We start from the raw sequence: 12746 nt of genomic DNA, 5'->3' as shown, positions 1-12746 counted from the left end.
TAAGTGTGGTTGCCATTTGCTTCTATGCATTTGTAGGTTGCTGTCCAGTGTGTGGCCGCTCGTGACACGGCTCAGCCCAGTCTACGCCCTTTGTCTTCAATGTCTGGGATCTGCTCCCCATCCATCCATCCATTGCCGAGCCTCGGCTGAGGTGTCGAATAGAAGTGCTCTGTTACGCATCACCTTTAGTCTTGCAGGGTATAGGAGCATGTAGCGCAATCTGGCTCTTTTCAATCTGGAGTTTGAGTAAATGAATTGTGCTCTTTTCATTTGAACCTGCAAGGTATAATCAGGATAAATGGCCATCTTCGCAGAGTCTCTTTGGATTTGGCCACCCGACCTAGTGAAGGCCAAAATAGTCTCTCTAGCTTTATATTTTACCACTTTTACTATCACTGGTCTAGGCGGGGCTCCGGGGGCTGGTCGCTTGGTAAGGGATCGATGGGCTCTTTTAATTGTGAAGCCTTGGGAGAGTTTTTCTGCTCCTATCTCCTACTCTCTACGAAGTTTGTGGGGTCTGATCCTTCGGCACCCTCAGGCAGGCCTAAAAGTCTGATGTTATTTCGGCGTGCCCGCTCTTCGCCTTCCTCAGCCCTGTCTTCCAGGTTTTTCACTCTTTGTTGTAGTTCGTCAACGTCTTTTAGGAGCAGTCATTTTGCCTCTATTTTATCAGACCAGGGTTTCAAGTACCTCAGTCCTACCGGATATGGAGCGGACGTCCTGCCGCAGGAGGCCCAAGTCTATGGCGACCGCATCAATTTGTTTTCCATTTTTGTTTGGAGCGTCATGATAGCTTCAAGAATCTGGGAGTTGGCTGGTTCAGCTGTCACTCTGGTGGAATCAGGCAGCGCCTCCGCAGCACTTTTGTTTGGAGTTTCAGATCCTGTGGACCCTCCAGCGGCATAGGTTTCCATAGTGGTTTGGCGCTGCTTGGCTCTAGCTCCCTTCATGGACATCACGCTGAATCCTTCTTAACAGCCTGATATAAATTAATTTTATTGTAGGTACAAATCCAATCATGTCTCCACAACTTTATCTTTGCTTTGTCAGCGGACTCGAGTAAAAGGGATATAGGGATGTCGGCCTCTTGAAGGATTTGGAGACACACCATTTTCCATTCATGCAACGGTTTGAAGTTTGGAGTCTGTATGATCTTTTTTAAAATAGGAAACAAATTAGCTGATGCGTCAGACGAGATAATACATTTCCTATACATTGCTAACATTAGCCAAGAAACCCTCGCATTGAGAGAGACAAGACCAAGCTCATATCAACAGTATAGTTATAAAAGTATCTCAAGCACCGCTACAGTCTGCGCCAACTTCCAAATGACACACACACACACCCACGCACCCAATGAAAAAGAAGCATACAAAAATAGTCAACACAACGTCAAAGAAACCTCCCAGAGTGATACTGAAGACTACCAATGAGACTCAAGTGTCTTCCTTTAGGTAACATTACACAAATGTAAAGTTCATTTGAGCTGTGCATCAATCAGTCAATCGGTTTCTACTCACCTGATAGGAGCTCCCTTTGCCTGTGCCGGTCGCAAAAGCACAGTAATGGTGGTGGCAGTTTCATTAAGGGAAGCGTCAACTCCTTCATAGTCTGGTAAAGTGGGAGCTGTTAATTGAACAAAAAGACAGACAGTGGTTTGTACTCTCACATCATTTCATCTATTAGTTTTAAGAAGAAAGGGTATCAAACAGGGGTGTTGCTAGGTCTGGAAAAGATCCGATGCTATGCTAATTTTGGGACAGTCGGGACTGGGGGTTAGCTAGCCTTTTTGGTTGTAATCCCTGAGCTTCTATCCGGGGCTACAACCAAAAGACCTGGGACTATAGCCCCCTCAGCGCTCCCGCCACCCCTCCCTCCAGCAACACCTCTGGCATCAACCAAATGAACGGAAACACGTTTAAAAAACAGGGATTTTTAATTTATTTTTTACATTTTTGAAACGCCCAGACCAGAAGTTATCACAGCGTTAGTACAGTACAGAGTTAGGAAAACAGAGTAAGTAATGCTATAGGTAGGTAGAAATAAGCTGTTACTCATATTTGTCGAACACCCATGTCTTGACCTGGTTTTTGAAGGTGGAAAATGATTGTTAGTTTCTGATGTGTGCAGGTAATGAGTTCCATAGTGCAGGTGCAGTGACCCAGAAACGGACTCCTGCCACTTTAGCGGGGGGTTCGCAGAGAGATGCTAGAACTGGATCTGGGCGCCCGCACAGGAACTATTTCAGTAATGCAGTTGTTAAGGTACAGAAGGGCTTCCTTGTGCACGCAATGGTGAGCAATGGAAAGGGTTTTTAATTTCCACTCGAGCCCTGATAGGGAGCCAGTTGGACTTGCCTCTAGTAGCTGTTAGGCAGTCAGTGCGTTTAAGGACGAGGGTGGAGCCAAGTGTTTTTCTTTTGGAGGAGTTGGAGTTTGAACATATTGGCAGGCGAGGTGCCCATAAGAAGAGTATTGCATTCGTCTAATGTTATGATCAGTGCTCAGAAAGAAGGAGACTAAATATTTGCTATGGTAAAAATGTGGTTTTAATATTCTGTTCCATTATCTTTTCTGAGGGGTGGGGGAGAAAGGAGGATTCTGCCTAGAATGCCCTGTACATAGGAAGGGTCCTACAGGAGAAAATACTAATCAATATAATTAGAAAAAGACATACCATTCACATCTCTGTGGTTGTGTGACCGACAGACATCTGTATGCTTCGACCCAAATAGAGATTTCAGAGGTCTGGACATTTAATAGCACACCATAGGACAAGCTGTCTTGGATTGGGAGTAATTCAACTGAAACTATGCACATAATTTGTAATTAGTCATTGGTTAGTTATAACGCACTTAGTACCCAGAGGTTTCTAAGCACCGACCCAGGGGGTCAAACCTGTGTTACACCGTGTCATCTTGCTTCCAAGGCGAGCGTATTGCCCCCGAGCAATCCTCCCGAGACTGATGCACATATTTTTGATCTCCAGCCACAAAGGAAGAAGGTGCAGTTTGTGGTTTATCCACCTCCAATTGTATACTCCAGCAGAGCAAATTCAGAGTTGGGATAATAAACACTTCAACAAGCATTTTTATAATGTTATAAGGCATTACGACTCAGTTGAAGAGGGCTGTAACTGGTTATCAGCACATTAAGTTATCAGCCCGAGGCAAAGCCAAGGGTACATAAGTGTAAGGGACAACAGACCCGATACCGCCCTTACATCCAGGGTTGTAACTGCATTATAGCAAGTCAAAATTTCAACAGGCTAAAACCAAAGAAAAACAGTTTTATGTAGCTTTATAGACCTGCAGCGAAGGCGGTCATGGTAAGAAATATTTAAAAAGCCAAAGCACAGCAAGGCTTTTAACCTAGTCTAGGAGACAACGCTCAGTACAGCCCGAGCACTGGGTCTATGCAGCCATTTTTACCCTGAGAGCGCTTTGTGGCACGGTGGCAACAGGGTACTACTGCGAGGTGGAGCGGTTCGTTCAACAGGTCGATGACAGCATGGAGAGTGGGGCATTAAAGAAACTCCAGCTTTGAGTTACTCCAATCAGGAAGTAACATCACTCAGAGGGTACTAATGAGTTAACAATCTGCATACTCTGCTATTTTGTCAAAATAAGAACATATTTCAAGGCAACACAAATGTCCACCTGTTTTTAAGCAAATTAGCATTTGGGATGCATGTCCAACTCCTCAGCACCAAAAATGATTCAGGTTGAGGAAAATATATTAAGACCACAAAGGAGCTGAGAAGCATGGCGGTACAGGGAAAGGGTGGCGCAATAAGCGGCATAAGGGTAGGGAGTGTGGTAAGGGTGTAGGGGGGTATGGGTCCTAAAAGGCCCATGGCGGGGTGGGGGGGTGCTTGTGGGGGAAGGGGATGTAGTAGTAATTAATATGAATGAACCATGTACTAGCCAACCCCCTTCTCATGGCAGAAAACACTGAAGCTCTGCCATGTTAAGTTTGAGGCCTAAGGTGGCCCAGGCAACGGTAACAGCAATAACATTCTGGCACCCAGCACAAATCGACTTTCCCATCCCTGCTCCAAGCCCAAACATTAGACGAGAAGGCCTTCGAGCCAAACAGATAAACCATCCATTGTCTCATGTTGCAGACAATCAGGAAGGAATGCAAATAGCCAAGCACAATTAGCTCTGCGCCTGTTCCCGAAGGATCTCCTGGGAGCCAGGTCAGAGGTCTTGAGCTGCCAAAGTAGCACAACCCAGATTTAGGACACTAGTGCCCCCCAAGATAATGGTCACTCTGAACTGCCAGATGCCCACAAGAAGAACACCTAAATCCCTTACTATCTGACTGATTAGTGTGGTCCTGGAGAGGTCCAGGGAGGGGGCAGCTGCCATGGGGGAGCAAAGAGCACGGTGTCTTGCGATTTGTAGTACAAGGTAAACAGGGTGATGCTAACAAACCTAGGACTGTGCTGGGGAGACATGGAAGGGGCACCTACAGGTCGGGGATCAGAAGATGCATCTCCTTTCCGAGAGACAATTTGACCTTGAGAGTATCCACTGAGCTAATGTCTAATTAACAGGTGCCCATCACGTGAGATGTTCCTGGAGAAGGAAACATTCCTAAACGGGCCGCCAATCATGTTCAAATATCATGTGGAAGAGGACTGTAATAGAGGGATTAGAACCAATCACTCCATGTCCCGTAAGGTGCGGGTGGTATGTACATAGCAGGTGGCCAGTGAGTGTGGGGAATATGTACCATAAATTGTATGCGTCACAGATGACATTGCCTGTTGTGTTTTGCCTTGAACTAACCAGTGCGCTCTGTGGCGGTCAGGTTTAATTGCCCCTACTGACACGGAACAAGTTACTTACCTGTAACTGTTGTTCTCCATCATGGCTCTGGCATGGATTCACATGCTCATGAATATTCCCCGTCGTCAGGCTGGGAATCCTCGGTAAAGAAAAAACCAGTATCAGTTTCGTTTCTGATCTGTCTTTCGTAGTAGTAACCAATCACTGGTCTCTGCGTCATACTGACCACAGCCAATGACTGCCCTCTACCTAAGCACCGCCTCTGGCAGCCATCTTCAGATTTGGAAGCACGTGAAGTGGCAGTATGACCAAGTGAAGAGCCGCAGAGGGGTAGGCGGGAGGGTTCGCATGTGAATCCATGCCAGACCCATGCTGGAGAACAACAGTTACAGGTAAGTAACTTGTTCCTTCTCCAGCATGGGGTCTGGCATGGATTTACATGCTCATGAATAAAGAATACATAGCAGTACACACATGCACAACCACAGGAGGTGGCAAAGGCTCAAGATTAAGCATCACATCAAACTCAACATTAAGCATCTTACCTCCTCACCAGGCTCACCTTAGGCGAACAGGTTGCGCAGCACTGCTTGGCCGACCCTGGACTCCTCCCTGGAATCCCGATCGACGCAGTAGAATTTCGTGAAGGTGTGCGTCGACCTCCACGTAGCAGCCCTACATATGTCCAGCAGGGGCACACCAGAAAGGAACGCCGTGGTAGCTGCGATTGCTCTGGTGGAATGGGCTCTCGGACGGCCAGGCAGCGGTCGGTTTGCCAACCGATGACAGTGCATGATACAGCCGGAGAGCCATCTGGAAATGGAAGCCTTCGAGAGAGCCTTCCCCTGATTGACAGGTCCAAAGTTCACAAAGAGTTGTGACGTCTTCCGAAAACACTTTGTGCGGTCCACGTAGAACTTCAGCGCTCTAGCCACATCCAGCGAGTGCAAAGTCCTCTCAGCCGGCGACGAAGGCGACGGGAAGAACACAGGCAACACCAAGGGTTCGTTGAGATGGAAGTCCGACGGCACCTTGGGCATGAAGGAGGGGTGCGTCCTGAGAACTACCCTCGTGTCGTGAAAAGTCAAGTACGGGGCCTTGCAGGAAAGGGCCTGGATCTCTCCCACCCGTCGTGCGGAGGTGATGGCCACAAGAAACGCTGTTTTCCACGACAGGAACTTCAACGGGGCCGAGTGCAGAGGCTCGAAAGGAGGTCCCATGAGCTTGGTCAGCACCACGTTGAGCTCCCACGCCGGGGCCGGAGCCTTCACCGGCGGGAACGATCTGAACAGTCCCTTCATGAACTCTTTCACCAGACGATGAGACCACAAGGACGTCCGCCCCGTGGTTCTGGTGTATCAGGAGATCGCAGCAAGATGAATCTTGATGGACGCGTGTGCCAGACCAGCTTTGGCCAGCGTCAGGAGGTACGGCAGTACCTGAGGAGCCGTAATCCGTAGAGGGTTAATCTTCTGTGCGTGGCACCAGACAGAGAACCTCTTCCATTTGTGTCCGTAGCATTTAAGAGTCGAGGACGCCCTGGCCTTTGCAAGAACCTCTCTGCAGTCGGCCGGTAAGTCGTATCCTCCAAACTCTAGCGCTGCAGGAGCCAGGCCTGCAAGTTCAGCGATTTTGGTCGTGGTGGAGGATGGCGCCTCCTTCCCTGGAGAGTAGATCCGCGTCCACCGGCAGCTTGATTGGCGGGGACGCTGACAAGTCCAGAAGGTCCGGGAACCATATCTGCCTCGGCCACGCAGGTGCGACGAGGATCATCCTGCACGGTGACCTCTTGAGCTGGTTGACGAGCCGGATTAGCAGTGGCAAAGGAGGGAACGCGTAGAGGAACAGGCCCTCCCAGGGGAACGAGAAATCATCGCCCATGCTCCTCGCCTGGGGAAACCTGCTGGCGAACCTCCGGCACTTGGAGTTCGTCGCCGTTGCGAACAGGTCGATCTGGGGTGTGCCCCACCGTCGGAAGAGGCGATCCACTAGATCCTGCCGTAGTTCCCACTCGTGGCACGAGCGCAGCTCCCTGCTGAGTGAGTCGGCGATGGTGTTTTTTATCCCTGCCAGATGAAACGGCACCAGAAACATCCTTTGGGCGACGGCCCAATGCCACAGGTCCTGCGCCTCCTTGGACAGTGCTGGGGACCTGGTTCCACCCTGTTTCCTGATGTAAAACATGGTGGTGGTGTTGTCGGTGAAGATCCTCACCACCTTGCCCTTGAGGGACGGAAGGAAGGACCTGAGGGCCCAGAACACTGCACGGAGCTCCAGGACGTTGATATGGAGGGACTTCTCCGTCGGGAGCCAAAGGCCTCTCGCGTGCAGATTTTCGGTGTGCGCTCCCCACCCTTCCAGGGAGGCATCCGTGGTCACTGTCTCCTGGTGGTCTGGGGTCTGGAAGTCCATGCCCGCCGTCAGATGCGCGCGGGTGCCCCACCACCGGACCGCTCGGCGGAAACTCTCGTCGAGTGTGATCCTCTCCTCGAAGCCGCCCGTCGTTTGGATCCAGCGCGCGTCCAGGACTCCTGCAACGGGCGCATCCGGAGCCTGCACATGGGAATGAGGTAGATGCAAGAAGACATCATTCCGAGGAGGGACTTGATGGACCTCACCTTGGCCGCGTCGGAAGCCAACATCCGCTGTACCTTGCCCAAGATGGACCTGGTCCTTTCCTCCGACGGGGAGGCCAGAAGGGACACTGTCGAGCTTCGCTCCCAGAAACAGTGCGTTTTGCGCGGGTACCAGGTGGGACTTGGCGTAGTTCACGGAGAATCCCAGGTCCGTGAGAAGTTGGACGGTCCTTGCCGTGTGCTCCATGGCGAGCTCCCTCGTCTTGGATCGGATGAGCCAGTCGTCCAGGTAGGGGTAGACGTGGATCCCCTCGCGGCGCAGCTGCGCCGCCACCGGTGCAAGGCACTTGGTGAATACCCTGGGTGCCGACCGTAGTCCGAAGGGGAGGGCTTTGAACTGGTAGTGACGCCCTTGGACCACAAACCTGAGGAATTTTCGTTGCCCCTTTAGGATGGGAATATGGAAGTAGGAATCCTCCAAATCCAACGACGACAGGAAGTCTCCTTCCTCCAGCTGACCCAGGACGCGCTGGAGGATGACCACCCGGAACTTCTGCGCCTTGATGAACTTGTTCAGACATCGCAGGTCTAGGATGGGGCGCCATCTTCCCGTCTTCTTCTTCACGAGGAAGTATCTCGAGTAAACTCCGGAGCCCCGAAGCCTCTTTGGGACGAGTTCGATGGCGCCCTTCCTGAGCATCGCCCTTACCTCCAGGAGAAGCTGAGGGACGTGAAGCTCTTTCCTGGCCACAGGGGGGACGCGCGGGCACCTTCTTTGAAACTCGAGCACGTGGCCCCGGGCTAAGGCGTCCAGCACCCAAAGGTCGGTGGAGATGGACTCCCACACGCTGACGAAGCTCGCCAGCCGGCCTCCCACCGGGGTGCATCGGTGGGGGCCCGACCCCACGGTCGGTTCAATCCTGTTTCGACGAGGCTTTGCCGCCTTGACCTCCTTGGCGACGACGGCGGGGTCCGCCAGACTTGTCTCGTCCTCTGTAGGCCTCCTGAGACGACGAGCGGGCCGCTTGACGGTAGGTGGAGAAACCGCCGCCGGAACCTTTGGAGGCGCCCTTGCCTCCGCTGCTCCGAAAGGGCGTCCGTCGTTGCTGCAGAACCCCAAGGGCCCGGGCCGTCTCAGTGTCCGCTTTAATGGCCTGAAGGGAATCGTCCACTGTTTTCCCAAACAGGTTGTTCCCATCGAACGCCATGTCCAGGACTCTGGTCTGTACGTCTTGACGGAAGTCCGTAGCCTTGAGCCATCCACGCCGCCTAAGGCACACGCCGTTGCCCAACTGGCGAAACCCAGTGTCGGCGATGTCCGTCGCAATAGTGATGGCGTGGTCCGACGCCACCTCACCTTCCTGTAGGATCTCCAGGGCATCCGCCCTCTTGTCGTCCGGTAGGAAGTCCAGCAGGGGAGCCAGTTTGTACCATAGCTCCCTGTCGTAGCGGGCCACGATAGCCAAGGCGTTGGCCGCTTTAATCGTCGTCGCTGCAGACGAGATGACCCTGCGTCCCATAGCGTCCAATTTCTTTCCCTCGCCGTCCGGTGGGGAAGTCGATGTGGAGGCCGCACCCCCCCTCTGCTTTCTTCCTGGCCGCCGCGGAGACGACGGAGTCCGGGGTAGGCTGCGCCCAGAGGCACAGGGGGGCCGCGTCCGGGACCCGGTACTTCTTCTCTTACCGGTCTCTTCTAGCTGGCGTCGTGGAAGGGTTCTTGAGGAGGGCCAGGCCCTCATCCCAAATGTCGTCCAGTAGAGGCACCGCGAGGACCGTCTTCCTCTTGGCCTCGCGCCGTTGATAAAGGAATCCTTCCTTTTTCTTCTCCTCAGGGCAGAGTTGGAAAAGCTCGGATGCCCTGGCGATCATGGAGTGGAACGATCCAATCTCGTCGGGCGGAGAAGCCCTGGTGGGAGGCGACGACGGTACATCCTCGTCGTATACCTCGTCGTCCGTACCCGTCGCTGCCGTGTCAGTCCCCGTATCATCCCCTCGGGTGGACGGGGAGGAGGGCTGGAAGGGGCGCGACGGCTGAAAAGGAGGAGGAGGGTGGATCCTTCTTCTCTTGGTAGGGGGAACCCCAGAAGGTCCCGGTTCTGGGTCCCCCGACGGGAGAGGTTCCGTTGGCAACGGTAGTCTCGTCCTTATCTCTGAGCATAAGGACTGTATAGCCAATAAAATGGCCGCCGAGCTGTCTCGCGGCGCTGGCAGAGGGGAATCCGACGGGCGATCAGGGGCCCCGTCGGTACCCTCGACGATGTCGTCGTCACCTGCGTCGGGATCCATCCCGACGGGCCGGTCTTCTTCCACGCCGAGGCCGTGGCTTAAGACCTCGACCAGCTCCTCCTCCGAGGTTGAGGCCGAATCTACGACGACGCCCTGCCCCCCCTTTTTCTTCCCCACGGGGGATTTCACGGGGGTCCTATCGATGGGCACAAAAGAGGACTCCCTCCGAGGTGGCAGGGAGACTCTGAGCCCCGAGGTCGCCACCACTGGCGTAGCCTCCACAGGCTGAGCCAGGGCCGCCGCGACAGCTTCGATAGAGGGCTTGGCCGGATGGATTAAGGCCTTCACCACCTTAGGTGCGCTCACCGCCTTATCCTTGAGGGGGGGGGACAGTGCCTCGCTCCCCCTCCGCCTTCGAGCTCGACCGGGGCCTCTCCAGGAGCCTCGCCGGGTGCTCGGCCTTCCTCTTACCCGACCCAGAGCGTTGGCTCGTGGTTGATGGTGCCGGGGAGGGTGCGCCTAGCCTGGCGCCCGTAGAGCCCGACCGTTCGGCGCTCCCGGTGCCAGCGGACTCGCGGTGCTTCGCCTTATGTTGGACCCCCGTCGCCGGGGCGTCCTCAAAGGTCTTAGAAGACCGCTCGGATTTCTTCCTCTTCTTCTCGCCGGACGGGCTCTTCCCTTCCAGCCAGTTGGCGAGACGTTGATGGCGGTCCTTCATGGTCCGCTCCGACATGTTGCCGCAAAACGCACAGTCCTTCTCCACGTGCGTCTTGTCCTCATGTAGGCAGTAAAGGCAAAAAGAGTGTTCGTCCTCCTTGAAGACGTTCTGCAGCTGGCATCCAGGGCAGACCCTGAACAGCTTTCCGGGCGTCGAGCTTCCCTTCTCCTGGGCCATGACCGGGCCTGAGAAACTTCTGGAGTCCTCCAAAAGCGTAGCTCGACGAGATCTTCACCCTTGAGGGGCGCAGACGAATCCGACACGGGTCCCCGTTGATCGGATGGAGAGTCGGTGGAGCTTGAGGCTCTTTTGACCGAAAAAACGAAGTTTTTGAGAAAAAACGTGAAAAAAAATAGCACTAACGCTCGAGAGCAATAGCACGAGGATCCCAACACATGAACGTGCGGTAAAAATCTGAAGATGGCTGCCAGAGGCGGTGCTTAGGTAGAGGGCAGCCATTGGCTGTGGTCAGTATGACGCAGAGACCAGTGATTGGTTATTACTACGAAAGACAGATCAGAAACGAAACTGATACTGGTTTTTTCTTTACCGAGGATTCCCAGCCTGACGACGGGGAATATTCATGAGCATGTGAATCCATGCCGGACCCCATGCTGGAGAAGCCTTTTTACTTAGAGGATTTTTTTTTTACTTGTTTGGTTGTTGGTGGTCTGCCCTACAGAATTTGGTGACCGCCCCCACACCCTAATGTGATCCCAGACCCCTCTGCACTGACAGAGGTTTCCTGGTTGCACAGCTGGAGGGGCAGCACCCACCTGCAGCGACGACTATTCCCTTGTGCCCAACCTGGAGTTGCTTACAGGAGCAGTGTTTCCAGAATTCCTGTCTGTTCCTTGGAGGAGGACGCTGCTCCCGGATTGTGCAGGCTGTTTAACAGGACCCCGTGACAGAGGAATTTGTTAGAGCACGTAGATGTAAGTGCACCTTTTGCGGGAAATAATGTATTGGTGCAGTAAGGGGATGAGGAGGGTTGTTGGAGTGTCTAAGGCAGTGGTGACGTGGCAATTGAGGTGTGGGTGTTTGATAGGAAGACCACGTGACATTTTGGTTTTTATATGCATTTCTATTATATGGAGTAGGAGGATGAAGTTACGGTATCCATCCCGATTGGGGGAAGAAGACGGCGAGCTACAGGAGGGGAAAAAGCAACAATAGAATGCAGAGATGAGAGATCCAGCGTGACAGAGAAACAGACTGCAAAATGTGGCACTGCAACACTTAAGGGTGAGAGGCAGAGTGTCAGAAAGTAGGACATAGGGGAAAGAAAGTAACAACGGGAAGGAAAGATGGAGCAAAAACATGGAGTGTCAAGCAGGTAGTGCCGGGCATCAACAGCAGGCCCGAGAGGCAGAGAAGTGATCCTGGTAGGGTGAGGGACTTGATTTATAAATCACCCGAAGTAACAAGCTGGCATCTGCAGTAACTCTTAACAGAGTTTGTGCCCAAGTATCATGAAGATGAAGCTGGGTAGTATGCATCTACATGGTTCTTGTGTGGGGGGAAATGTTTTCCACAGTTGCAATACATTATTTAGAACCACTTTGAAATCCACCTGTTTTGTCACATATTTTTGAACAAAGTTTTAATTTTACGCACAAACTGGACACACTTTACTCTCTTGCGAAGGAGGAAAATCACTTTTACCCTCATGAAATTGGAAAACACTCTCCAATTCTATAACTTGGGAGTAAAATACTCTCGCTCCAAAATCCTATCTGGAGCACTGCTGGTTATCCTTGCAAGAGGTGTACCAAGCAGTTTTCCTAAGAGGATTTTCTTTGTTACTTGTCTGGTTGGAGGTGGTCTGCCCTGCATAGCATAGGTTTAGCAATACCCTTCTGTTCGTACTTTAAGCGAGAAACTCTTCATGGGGAGCACAACGTAAGTACAGAACAAGCTGCAGACTTGCAGATCCACTCACTGAACTACTAGATCTATGCAATCTCTCATCCTTGGTTTAGGCTTTTATAAAAGACAGTTAAAACAAAAGAAATCACTCAATTGTAAACCCCCTGACAGAAACTAGTGAAAAAGCCTAGTCGAAACTGGCAACTTGTTTTTGTCTTTATTTTCAGTACATAGAGGAATATTTAACAAAAACCAAAATTAACTTGCCAAGAAGAGAAAAAGAAATAAAATCATAAATCTATTCAGAATATTTTGCATCGTTAAAGGTTATACTAAAATTAAGACTACAAAACTATTGACAAATATTCTATGGTTTGCACAAACAGTAACTGGCGTGAAACATACAGACTTTATGATCTAGGTTTTTATCTGAAAGCTTTGGAAAACCACCAACATCCATTCATTCAACTCCAAAGAACATACTTTTGCCAGAACATGAAAACCAAACCTGTAATGTCCGTGAGATTGGGGTTGGGGTGTGGTGTGCCTGAGGTCAACGGGA

General features: G+C 51.9%; 1 protein-coding gene across 18 annotated transcripts in view; it reads right to left on the bottom strand.

Annotated features, from left to right (window-relative positions):
- The window catches only part of PTPRK (protein tyrosine phosphatase receptor type K), a 1571968-nt gene that overhangs the window by 511473 nt on the left and 1047749 nt on the right, over positions 1–12746 (bottom strand). For all 18 annotated transcript variants that reach the window (XM_069607477.1, XM_069607481.1, XM_069607480.1 and 15 more), the window contains one exon: positions 1521–1626. In XM_069607477.1, coding sequence (XP_069463578.1) covers positions 1521–1626 — 106 coding nt within the window. The remainder of the gene's footprint in view (positions 1–1520; positions 1627–12746) is intronic.

Source organism: Ambystoma mexicanum, chromosome 4q (assembly GCF_040938575.1).
Source record: "Ambystoma mexicanum isolate Mex_15411 chromosome 4q, UKY_AmexF1_1, whole genome shotgun sequence".
Lineage (NCBI taxonomy): Eukaryota > Metazoa > Chordata > Amphibia > Caudata > Ambystomatidae > Ambystoma > Ambystoma mexicanum.
Note: the sequence above shows the minus strand (reverse complement) of the source record. Positions and strands in the feature narration are given on the sequence as shown.